Below are 13175 nucleotides of genomic sequence, written 5' to 3'. Positions count from 1 at the left end.
TAGAATTTGTCTTTCCGTATGATCAGATCCAAAAGCCAGGTCTAAATAAAGCAGTGCACATCGCTCGGTAGGCAAAATCCTGGAAAATTCTAGCAACGACTGCCAATGATTTTCTGCTCTGTGCCGCAAATAACAGACAGGCCGCTGGCGCGCGATATTGGAAATTCGTATGGAAACCCGTTACAATACAATACAATGATCTGTCTATTATCTAAACACCGTGACAAAGAGCCTGTCAGCGTAATCAATGCCAAAATTTTCCTGGGGCTAGCCGTGCTCAGATTGGCCAGGGTCGTGTTACGTATAAATTAGTAACGCAGGTGATCACTGCCATTGCAGTTCCTAGCCTTCATGACCGGATCAACGACTCGCAAGAAAACAATCTCAGGGATTTAAAATCGATTTTCTCGCGAATCATTGTTCATAACCTTTTATACTACTTAATAAAAGTAGTGGTTCATGAACCGTTATACTAGCTTTATTATAACATTAACCCCACACCATCTGAGTGTTAAGCGTAGCACCTTTACTGTCTTTACTTTTACCGTCTCAACATTCTTCTCACGTTCATAATGTATAAAGCGATTCCACCTACATTAAGTAGTCTTACGAAAGCTCCCGTGTATAATGCTCACTTTTTCGTGAGCCTTTAGCAGCTTGTAAAATCCGTTAGACCAAGGAAAAATTTTCAGATTTTCAAATATTCAAATACTCAAATTTTCAAATATTTAGGTTTTCAACTTTTCAAGTCTTTTAGTTTCTAAATTTTCAAATCTTGCAGATACATGGGGTCCACGGTGCAATTTTAACTCTTGATATCTCGTAAACCATTGCCCCAAACCATGAATATTGACCTGTTCTACTTGACGAGCTCTATCACTTGACCAAGACTCAAAAAGTCAACCAGCTTTTCTTATTCCTTCTTGAATAGACAACGGTGAGATCTTAAGAAATTCTAATACCGATAATCCCTAGAGTGCTGGTTCACAGCCTTTGCATAAAATCTATCGCCGCTGGGTACCTTCGTCGAGACCCTCACTTTTTTTTATCCCCATCGCCAGATCATAAAATTTGACTTTCTCGGTGCTGGATTACGCGACGAATCCGTCCGCGCGTGCATGTCGCTGCATCCATGGAGAAGGATGAAAACCGGGCAAGTGGCGATAAAAGGGAGGAACGACACGACGACGAGAGAAAGAGGCATGGAGGAAGAAACAGAGACGAAAGAATAGCTGTGTAAAGTGCAGGCTGTGCGCGAATGACCGTTGGTCGAGTGCCGAGCAACCGATAGGGTCCAGTCTTTCTCGTTTATCCAATCGATCGAGCTGAAAATTTCCAACCCTTAATTAAGATCGCGAGGGCACTTGAGTTTTCAATTAAAAGGGAACTGACGATTCTTCTTTCTCTCTTTCTGACTCTTCCTCATCCCGGTTCTTCTCTTGTTGTCGCCCTTTCCTTTTTCTATTCCCCAGACTTTTCTGTCGAACTCCTCGCTACCCCTGTTCTCGATATTTGTCGTTCGATTTCTCTCTTCGATTCTGACTTCCTTCGTCCCGAGCCTCCCTTCCCCATGATTCGGTGACAATATTAAACACAATTTCGCGCATCCTCCGCGGCCACTCAGGTCGAACGAATATCGAAGTGTCTCACTGTTCGTCCCCCTCTTCAACCCTCTCGATCGTCGTTCCTGGGTCGTCGATATCGATAAATATTAGCTGAGACCCAGCAGAACTGGAGGACTCGCGATCGGTAATATTCTACCGCGATGGAGCCTCGATCGCGACTTTTTCATCAGCTTCTACGTCGATGGCGGCGACCCGCGAAAATTGAAATTCCTGCGCGCCACTTTTGCCCGCTGCTGCTTGCCACTTCACCCCGTTTCCGAATTCTCCAACGACGCCGCGGTCTCTCGTGTCGAAATTTCGCTGGTCGATCACTCCGTTCGTTGTGTTTCCAATCTGCTTCTCGTGATTGCTGGCAATCCGCATGATATTTACGAAATATTGGCTGGGGGGACACTGCGGCCTGGTTTCCTTTCACGCAGTCGGGGAAGGATTTAATAAAGGATTTAATAAAGCGTGTCAGGAGCCTTTTACTCGTGATGGCAGATTCTGGAATGTTTGTGATTTGAAGTTCGTGCTTTTGAAAAGTGGTTATGGGACTTAGTGTATGGATAATAATTTGGGATCGTATGGCTTCAATGAGAATAAAGTATTTCAGCTATTCTTTGTTGGGTTCTATTATATTATGAATATCGTTCAATTTTCTATTATTTAGTTTCTTGTCTAAATTATCCCAAAAAGAAACCACGTCTAAAGTTTGAATTTTGTACAGATTAAAAATGAGCAAAAGTATCCATGAAAAGTCTTTAGTTGTAGCTATCTATGACCCCTAGATACACAGTGACCAAATATGCACGACTGCTAAAGTGGTAACAGGCTGATGTTGGAAGGGATAAAAACCAATACTTGCTCCTACATTTTCATTTTCATATTTTTTTTAAATAACAACCACTATATCACACAGACTTACACCGCCAAAACCCCCACCACAAATCAGCACCCAATCTCTCCTCTCAATCCCCAATCCTCAAAAAGATTATCACCTCCACTTCCCCTCACTTCTCCACCCTCGCATCATACTTCTTCCACCCATATCGCATAAAATAACCCCACCCACAGCTAGTAGTCTCAGTCGAGTCAGACACGGACGAATGATCCTCCCCCGCGCCCGCAGACATGGCCCCCAGTTACGATCCGCCTAAAAAGCGCATAATTTAAAAAACGCGATCGACGTAACGGGCCAGGCAGCGCAGAGGAGCAAAAAAGGGCAGAGCCGTCGCGTTATCAGGTGAAGCTGGCGCGGAGGCCAGCGAAGGTAGCCGGGAGGGCGGACAGAGAGGGATGACGCGTAATCGCGAGCGAGGAGGAGGCGTGTGGGTGGTATTTTTGGCGGACTGCTGGGCCAAGCCCCAGCGGTATCGGCACAGGCTGCGGCGGGTAACCCTCGCGCAATGCCAATTTTTGCACACGCACGGCCGACCAGCGGCGCGAGAGAGAACGAGATCGCGCCACGCTGGTTCCCACCCACGCACACGCACGCAGACACAACCGTCCGATAATACTGCACGATGACCATGGGACACGGGGCTGATTGGGGTGTGCAGGCTAGCTATGCAGTTTAATTTATGTTGCATCACCAGCCAGTCGTAGCGGCATCAACTTCTACAGCGTCGATCGCGTCTGGTTCATCCGCGACGTCCACGAGCTTCTCCTCTTCAACCTGGCGTCTTCGCGCGCGGCCCGAGCCGCCGAGGAGACGGCCCTCTCGTGTACGTGCTTCTCTCTATAGGTGTGTGTCGTGGGTGTGGGTGTGCATCAACTGCACGCGGAGGTCGCCTGCGGAACAGCAGCGGACGTACGTCGAGTCTGCAGGTTCGTAGTCGGCCATATTTGTTAAACGCGTCCGCGAGACGGATAATCGATCTTGCGGTTGATCTGAATTGCAGCTGGATAGGTGACGTTTATTGGTTTATTGTAACACCGATCGACTCTCGTCGAAGGCTCTGCATGCGCCCTGCGCCAGGCCACGTTGCTGGGTGTTTCTTGGAGATCTCGTTGATGGGACTTTCGGTGTGTTGATGTGGGGTACGTTCGGTAGGAGTCTCGACTGTCTTGGGGATGTAGATGTCTCTGCCAGATGGATGTGTATGGGGGTGGTCGTTGGATGGTGGTAGCTGATTTTTTGTGGGATTCTGATTGAGCAAGGTTTTTGGGGAAGTTTGAAATTTAGGGGTAATTGTAGAAACGAATCTACAGATAAATGGACATTGTATTGCAATTGAGTTTATGTAATTAGTGTATGAGTTATAGAGTCTGTGAAGGTCTAGCTGACGTACAATGCGTACAGATATCTTATGAATACTTTACAGGAATTTATGAATTGATAAGTTGTAAATGTTTTATGTAACTACTGCGACAACTTTTTTCTGGAATGAAGTATTAATGGTTCGATCATATTGTGTTATAAATATTAACACCGTACCAACAGAGGGTTAGAGAGCATTTTACAGCTTTGGGGTATGCAAATATTTGGAGTATAATAAATCGAAACGAAGAATGAGTTACCATCTATCTAGGAAAGTTTTTTTTTTAAGATTAGAAATGTACGTCTTGACAGAATCAATAGGTAATCTTTTAATGTAAATAGTTCTTAATTGTATTACTACTTCAGTTTAATCCGATCCATGACGTCAAATCGAACGTACGCTTTAATCATAACATCTTTCAGCGTAAACAAAATCTAGATTCGTCTAATCACTGTAAATAGATTAAGAGATAGGTCAATGGATAGCCACAATCAGTGAAAAAATTAGACATAGACGTAATCCTATAAGAGCGAGATGTAATCCCAGTTGATAAAACTTACTGTATTATCTACTTCTTCAGCAATTTTTCAAACTATGATTCACAATTACTAAACTAAAAGCCCTACATTAAACACTCTCAAAAGGAATTCTTTATTACCTCGATCGATACTGATTATTAAGCTGTATTAATAATTAGCGATATTGAGAACTTCTTCTTTTGATCCTTACTCCACACAGTAAAAGCCTCTCCCTTAATATCAAATATACTCGCAGAAACAAAAGCTGTCTCTTGGCTATCGTCACGTGAACGCGGCGAAAGATCAAACGACTGATAAATAAAGGAGCGTCGAACTGGAGGCATCGGACAACGAAACGGAAACGGAATCCAGGAACGACTAGGAAAAGCTAATTAACGCGGATCGAAGCCCGGTCGGTTGATAAATGAACAGTCAATATTTGGATTCGAGACATTCTCTAACCTGCAGCTCCCTCTTTCTATTTCCATTCTTTGCAGGCGAGTTCTTTGCGCGACGTCGTCTGGACAGCACGGAACTTAACGCGTGTTTAGTTGAATATCTTCGTGACATTTGCACAAGCAACGTCGACTCCGAGATAGCCGATGATTAATGGCTCTTCTTCCAGCTTTATTAACGACCCCGTCTGCGTTCGCGCCCTTTCGAACTCCCGATGACCACTTTCCCAAAATTTGACATGGAAGAGACAAGGCAAAATATTAATAAGAATTTCCAAAGAGGGTTACTTGAAAGCAAGTATTATAAAAGAAATTAACAGATTAATTAACAATTCCTATTGTGAAAATTAAGAACGCTGTAGCTAATATCCGAATAAATTATAGTTAAAAAAATTTGTTTAATAAAGTGTTAAAGGAGATCTTAGCGAACGAAGGTGGAAGGAAGAAACGAAAAACATGTGGCATATTAAAAATTGATAGAACGTTTGAAATTTTCAGAACTTCCAGTTACCTGAAATTGCATCAAGTGTCCGAAAGTTTTAGGCGCTTCAAAATTAATCGAGTTACTCGAAATTAACCGTAATGGACCCTCGTAATCCATCGGATATTGCACCGCTCGAAAGTTACCTATCTGAATTTCGAACAGATCCGAATGCTAAGTAATTTCATTAATTTTTAATACCAAGAACTTTCGGTCACTCGAGAGGGTGTGGTATAATTGTAGATATTTTTCAAATTGCTCATTTATAGTGATTTTCGCAAGCAGACTTGTTCAAATGATTTAATAGAAGAGGTCATTTACACTGTTGGTACCTTTTATTAGAATCAGAAAATTCTTCGAAAGATAGAAGTATCAGTTTTTTAATTATTTCTGTATACCGTTCTATTATTTATTTGATACAGATGAGAAAAATAATAATCGCTGCCATCGCTCATCCATGTTTATATTTTGTTGCATGAATTAAATCTGCTTTCGATCAAATTATACGCAATACCAGCAGAGGATTTCGATTTAATACCACTATAACATAATTGATTGTATTCAGTGATACTTGCTGTACAACCGTGACATTGACGTATCGTCTTATTTGCTAAGTAGATAAATCTGTATAGAACAGACAGATCGTCTTTATTCCTTTGATGGAGGTTGACTCACGCACATTTGAGACCATAAGGCAGCATACAAATACCCGGTAACTCTATCCGATAATAGACGGATGGTCAATTAAGATGACCGCCATAAGAACCAATTAAATGTAAGTGGCTGACCAGCCTGTCTCGGGTTACGTATTTACGATCTGAAATTATGCTTCCCTGACGACCAGTTTTCTATTATTTATCACACGATTTCCTCAGACCTACTTCTTAATGACGAAAGTTCGTTTGGAGATCTAGTCCTAACCTGTGCACGCACGTAGCATCTTATCATTGCCAAAGAATCTTCTAGTTGGATCGATAGTTGATCGTAATTGCTGTCTTAGAACGCTATCGCTGATAAAGGCGTTCCTCGGATAGATAAACACTAACTACTGAAGTAATATATTTTTCCGTATTGAATTTAGGGAAAGAGGAAGTTAAATTAAGCATAAAAAAATTGTTAAATAAAACCTACTTCTTTGCTAGTGATAGTAATTTATGTGTTCATCAAAAGCATTTCTCGCTTCATATAAACAAGAAATACAAGTACAAAGAAATACAAAGAAAATAGAAGAAAACAACACATATTTTAACATATTAATCTATTTGGACTCAGAATTGACCAAAAACTGTTTTCTGAGTAGTACCTAATCCATCTTTCTGAAACGAATTGTTTTATTATTTGCGGTCTTTTTGAAATCAATGAGTCGATGAACGCCACTGCATTTTAAGTTCAATTTATTCGATTATACGGTCAATTAATTACTTAATACTGTTACTTGTGACGGGAACATGATTCCACGTTATCGAAGATATTACGGCCGATACGAGCCTTAAATTGTTTTCGATGATCGTTTAAAATTTCGCTGATTTTCATCCCCCTACCCCCCAGCTGGCACGCGGTCGCCACTGTAAATATGATGCGTATCGTCATCATCAATCGGTGACCTTGGTAATTAATCACCAGTGTTAATCGAAACGTTTGCTTAATAAGTACGCGCCGGGAAAAACAGGGACGCGATTCATTTAGCAATTATTTTATGCAATGCACGCGTAAATTCAGTGAAATGCGTCATGAAACAAGTACACATCGTTCGCGCGCGATCCGTGCCGCTAACAAAGTGGAAAATTTCGAAACGAGTGGTGTGCCGCCAATAATTTAAGTAATTTCATGACTAATTGGAGGACAGGGAAAGTAACGAATCATTGAAAATGATTAACAAACGAGCTATCAAATATTCGTGCAGAGAAGACGTTTTCGTTCCCCTTTCAAATTATGAAGTACATTTATACATCCACAAGGTGTAAGTGAAGTAAAAAAAAATTTTTTTGCTTATTACCTATTTGGAATCAATTCGAAAACAATGTTCCACATTTTTATTTGCCGCCCTGTTATGAGACTAGAGATGAAGACTACGTGTGCTGTGCACGCAATATCCTGTGCATCCCTCGAGAAAAGTAGGTCTTTCAGCCCCTTGTCGACCCGGTTTCTCACGGTCAAAAGTGGTCATGAAACCAGTTTCCGCAAGGGTATAAAAAACGAGGAGTGGTTATTAAATATACCTCGAAGGGTGACCAGAGAAAACGTGTCCGTTACCTCCTCGTTAATCGCGCCGTGTTACTCCGCTTTCACGCGTTTTCGTTGTCTGCTGGGCTCTTTTTGGCAACGTCTATTTCAGAGAACTCTTTCTTTAGAGAACTTTTCGTAAAACCACAAAACACCTACGTAGGAATTTTTCGACAATTAATTTTTTACATTTTACTCCCTCCAAGTTCTTATTTTTTATTCAACGAAAATATCATTCCTAACCCAATTTATGTATTAATCAATTTCCATCTTCTCATATATAAAAGTGAAGGAAACTCGAAGAACCTTCTCGATACTGTAATTCTAGTGCCACTTAATTTATAATTAGTAGCTCTACCAATGCCTCCACTACAATCGACTTCCAAAGAGTCTCACTCGATCTGCAAAAACACTCATCCCTCGTATACTTACGAGCATAAACCCCATGTACCATCTCGATGAGATACTCGCGGAAGAGGTGGAACAAGCTGAATCGAGAAATTTTAATCCACTGTGCGCGCTGGTCGAGCTCGCGATCGCGGGAGGACTTGGCTGCGCCAGCGACAGGGGTGCGAGCGAGATTTCGTTCGACGTCAATTCTCTGAGAAAAATAAATGGCCGAACGGAGACCAGACCTCGGGGAAAGTATTGGCAGGCTTGCGTGGGGGGATCGAACCACGTGGAACGGACAATATTTCGATGGGCGAAACGCAGAAGCGTGGGTGTTGTATCGGCTGATATATGGAGCCGAGCCACGTTGATAGATACCAGAAACTTTACAACTTTAATTTTTCCCTGGGCGTCAATTTCGGATTTTAATCTTGACCGACAAGCTGCAGGTGCGTAGCGGTCGCCAGTTCGCCAGATGACTAGAGTTACCGATCTGCACGAGTCTTTTAGACCGCGACCGATCCCTGGCGCCTCTCCTACGGCGACAATTTCCCGTCTGGCAATTTTCACTTGGCAATGCGCACGAGTGCAACGCAAATATGCTGAAATTCTGTAAAATGTCCCGTCACCGTGGCGATCGCATTTCCCGATGACCAGCGTTCTGGAGAGCGTTCGGAGGGGATCGTTCCCCGATCTGCTGATCGCTGGACAAACAGGGACAGGCTCTTTTCGTTGAACGTAATGATGTTGTAATGAACGCGGGCAGGTTGTCCAGCTTTGATGTACTAAATATGTCTTCCTTTAGATAGAACAAAGTTGAATTTTTTTTATACTCGGAAATTTGGAGGAAGAAAGGTTTGCTAAAGTATTTTTGAAATGTAAAAGTAAATGTGAGTTAGTTTTCTTGAAAGATTTGAGGGTATGAAAATTTGAATTTCTTAACGTAGAAAATTTTAGAAATTTGAAGATTTAAAGATTTGAAAGTTCGAAAATTTGAAAATTTAAGGATTTAAAAATTTTAATGTCTGAAAATTTGAAAATATTTAAAGAAGCTCTCCTCCTTTGATATTCCTAATAATATACATTATAGCTGTATACTTGTAAGTTTGAGATAGACGATTATTGAATCACTCAGAAAACCTAATCACAAGCAAGTGTTAATAGTCAGTAACTAAATCACTGAAGGGTTTAGATTATCGGTAGTTCAATTACACCCACTGAATCGATCAATCGAAAAACCAACCACTGGTGATAGACAGTTTAGAACAGAAAACAACATTAATTGTTTCCCAGGAAGGCAACCAGCTCGGAAACTGAACAGGCGGCTGATCGATAAGCAATTTTATTGAATCGGAACGCATTACTTCATATTTCGTGGTGTATCTTTCCTTTCGACTGGCACTTTAACATGCTACGTTCAGCGAAAAGAACGAGCAACTTCTCGTCATATTTACGTTCAGTCAGCGTTATCAGCGAATACAAACTGAAAGATCGATAATTTATCCCCATGGGAGGTATCTGTCTTTATCTCGAATTAACATTCTTTTTTTTCAGATACGATTGCAATGCAATTCACGTTGAGAGTTGTTTATATTGATACAGATCTGATGTCAGGTGTATCTTTATTGTGAGTAGCTTCAAAAATAACGAAGAAATATGTTAGATCTCAAGATAGATATTGAGTGTGACTGATATCACTGGTTCTGTTTGATTCTTTCATCGATTAGTATTAATCGTCAAAGACTAGTTCAACAAATATGGATTTTCGATCTTTTTACCTGATATCAAGCCCGAAATAAATTGGGCAAAAATCGCTGAAAACATGCGACGGCAACAACATTCGTTCTTTTTTTATCTACTGAATAAGAAGACAGTCTGTATCCTGCATTAGGAATAAAGCTTTGTCCTAACTAAATGTCGTACAGCGACAAAACTGATCGATGTCGGTGAACAATTAATCATACCAATGTAACAGCATTTAGAATGCAACACACAGATATAACGTTTATTTTCGTGTTGATCGATCGGATGGATTTGTCGCTGTATGACATCCAATTATGACATACGATAATTGATATGTAAATTAGTAGATTTTCATAAAAAAATTTTCAAATTAATTTTCTCATATGTTCAAATTGAAATTTATTTGGAGTCTCCTATTTTTCTATTTTCATATTTTCTTGGTACCTGCTGTAAAACTCTCCAGGTGAATAATCTCACAATGGAAGGTCAGCAGGTGTATTCCTGTTTGGGTCACTCAGGTGAAGGTGTTCCGGTTTGGGACGTTTTTGGGCCCCAGGTGTTTAGTATTACCCTGTCTGTAAACCTCGACAAGTGTTTAACTATTCAGTTTCAGTCTCTAAGCGCGCAAAGTCTTGTTTCTCAGTCATAACAAATTAATCATATTAATCAATACTCATTTAATTTGAGTTCATTTACCAAGCATATTCGATTCTTCTTCAAACTCACTAATTACTCTAAGTATTGAAGAATTCCTTTTAAGTAATCGAGGAATGCATTTCACTAATAATCTCAACGATTTCCTTTTTCGCAACATTGTCAAAAGCTTTTGACGAGGCGTAGTTCAGAAGGCGTCGTTTTTCACGCGACGCACAATCTAGTGAAAGACTTTGTAGCCGGAACCGGAATTTTTCTGAAACAACGTCAGGTGCATTCCTGTTTGGGACACCCCATAGTGGGATAATGTTTCACCCTGTCGGTATTAACGTTTCAAGTATGTTCATTGTCGCGTTCAGCAACCCCGTGCGCCTGAAGAGGTTCACGCACGAGAGGCCTTCTTTCATCCTCTACTTTCACAGGACCCATTAATGAAACTCGAATACCCCTAACAACATTTATCCTTGACAGCATCAATTACAAAGGTGACTGATTAACATGTTATCGTAGCGTCTTTATCGAACCTTTTCCTCTACCATTCTGTAACGAGCAATGGAATCAGTAATAAAGAAACACCAAGAATCTTCTAATGTCATTTTATTATTTTCTGTAGTGATTTTAGTAAAATTTTGTTAATCCAAAAAGATACCAAATTTGGCTTAACAAAGTCGAAAGTTTTCTTTAAGATTAATAAAAGAAGATAAACAAATATATTTGTACTAGATCAGAAACAATACTGAAAATATTATCTAAACCTTAATCAATTTTAACGCCGCTTGTTCATATCTTATCAAAATACTCTCAGGTAATCTAAATTCAACCTTAGTAAGAGCTTCCTTTTCGTATGATTAAGACTGTCTTACAGAACTTTAGCGTGTGAATCTTTTCTACACAGTGATTCAGATCATAGGGAACCTTGTCCAAATGGCGATTTGGCCTTCGTAGTGAGATAGTACGTGCCTTTGGTATTATACTTAGGTGTGATTCCTCCCATATAACTAGTAGGCGACTTGCATACTCCTTTTCTGAACTTCTCGTAACTATCACATCGCGCCGCCAAGAACAGATTATTTGTTATAGACTCTGCAAAGTACTCGTAGGCGCGAGGGTGCGAGCACACGCCACCGACATCGACAGTGCAGCCTACTTGCTGCGATCCTCCGTTTGGATAGAAATCAGTGTCACCAATGGGAGATTTGTAACCGAGGATGCCGCCATTCGTATGAATAATCTGCACATGTCTTGCATCTCCTTTAGCCACTCTGTTGCCTGGACCAGCTTTATCGAAATTCGGTAGGGCTGGATCTAAAGCTGTGAAAAGACGTATTGTTTAGAATGATTGCTGAGAATATTCAGAATACACTGTATGAGAAACTAGGAAAGTGATAGCGCTTTGTTATAGTTGGAAAGAAGGTGTCTTATCTGAAAATTGAAACTGAATGGAGGTAGGCTGCTGAATTCAAATAGAACTTGTATGGTGTAAAACGAATCGATATTTGGTTGTGTGTGAAGCTATTTAGTTCCGATCCAGTGGACTTACCGACAACATAATTCACTTGGTGTTTGGCATAGTGAGCAGACAATCCAGCAATGTGACCGCCAAGAGAGTGACCAACTATGGTGAGCTTAGACACATCCATGCCATGATTCTCAAGGTAGTTGATCATTTTAGAGGTGTATTGACTGACCATCAGAACACGTTTGCTACACCAAAGGTACGGTCTGATTGATATTGAGCTCCAGTCCAGCACAATCACGTTATAGTCCTCTCGTTTGAGATATGCTGAAAAAAATAGAAGACGTTCATTTCACCTTTCATTTCAGAGTCAAGTAGTTTATAATGACGATATTTGAAGTTTCTAATTAACCACGTACCATCGCGAATTAATTTGCAAGCATCGCTTTTATAAGAATTCATCCATCCATGTGTGATAATCACTGTTGGTCTTCTAGAATTGAAGTCGCTTTTCTTCAAACCATTAACATCGTCTAGAACCAAAGTCTGAGGTCGAGATCTGTCAATGTTTTTCGTGTACAAGTAGTAGTGAACACGGTTGTGTAAATCTTTTCTGGTTTCCTCTTCGGTCTCTTCGTCGTCAGTAAATAAGTCTACTACGACAGGCTCACCTTCATCATTTAATATGTACAGATCTAATGCTTCAAGTGTTGCGTTCTTGTTCTCATTTATGCCAATTTCATTGAGTTTATGCAATGGCAGAGCTGCAATCAGAATAACATCAAAATTAGGATGAAATTAATCATTGAATTTAGTTTCCTTCTTTTCATGCGAATATAGGCTGAATGTTAATTCTTGTTAGAAAAGTGCAGAACAAAAAATTTTTTAATAATGTTTAAATACTTAAATTTCTGATACTGTATTTATTTCTTTAGCATAAAATATTTGTAGGCAAAAAAATTAGATTTACCAGTGGCAACAGAGATGAACAAAAGCACAGTAGGAATTTGCGTCTTCATGGTTGACTTTGTATTGCTATCAGAGCAACACAATGATCTGAGGATTCTGAAAATGATCTGAGGATCGCTTATAAAACAATCGGACGGTGGGGGGGATCAGTTCTATCGAGTGTGATTGATAAGATAAAATCTACTTGCTGTTAATACATTTCAAACGTAAATAATAAATGGTAATACAATGAAAGATACGCTATGTTATTTTTACTAATTGTAAACAGTGAATAAAATACTTATATTGGATTACAGTTAATAATTCCGCGTAGTATTATTATTTTTAGTAATGGTAGTTTCTTATCAGAAGCTCATTGCAACACTAGACACGTGATTAAAATGAGCAATTTCTAGAGTGTCGTAAGAATGAAAAAATT

The 13175-nt window shown here is 40.1% G+C and overlaps 1 protein-coding gene across 1 annotated transcript; it reads right to left on the bottom strand.

Annotated features, from left to right (window-relative positions):
* Window positions 1-10924: 10924 nt before the first annotated feature.
* LOC143178979 (lipoprotein lipase-like) lies at window positions 10925-12807 on the bottom strand. Its single transcript, XM_076377929.1, has 7 exons — window positions 12759-12807; window positions 12208-12552; window positions 11873-12115; window positions 11248-11643; window positions 11104-11164; window positions 10982-11051; window positions 10925-10939 (listed from the first exon to the last, which is right to left on the bottom strand). The coding sequence occupies exons 1-7, from the start codon at window positions 12805-12807 to the stop codon at window positions 10925-10927; spliced, it is 1179 nt and encodes a 392-aa protein (XP_076234044.1).
* Window positions 12808-13175: the final 368 nt, after the last annotated feature.

This window comes from Calliopsis andreniformis, chromosome 5 (genome assembly GCF_051401765.1).
Source record: "Calliopsis andreniformis isolate RMS-2024a chromosome 5, iyCalAndr_principal, whole genome shotgun sequence".
Classification (NCBI taxonomy): Eukaryota; Metazoa; Arthropoda; class Insecta; order Hymenoptera; family Andrenidae; genus Calliopsis; species Calliopsis andreniformis.
Note: the sequence above shows the minus strand (reverse complement) of the source record. Positions and strands in the feature narration are given on the sequence as shown.

What these genes read in the sequence shown, in the direction of transcription:
- LOC143178979 (XM_076377929.1), bottom strand. Translation starts at nt 12,807, where the DNA reads ATGAAGACGCAAATTCCTACTGTGCTTTTGTTCATCTCTGTTGCCACT. An exon ending in GTTCATCTCTGTTGCCACTG is followed by an intron (nt 12,553 to 12,758) that starts GTAAATCTAATT and finishes TTCTGATTGCAG; the next exon opens with CTCTGCCATTGCATAAACTC. An exon ending in CCAAGTGAATTATGTTGTCG is followed by an intron (nt 11,644 to 11,872) that starts GTAAGTCCACTG and finishes GTCTTTTCACAG; the next exon opens with CTTTAGATCCAGCCCTACCG.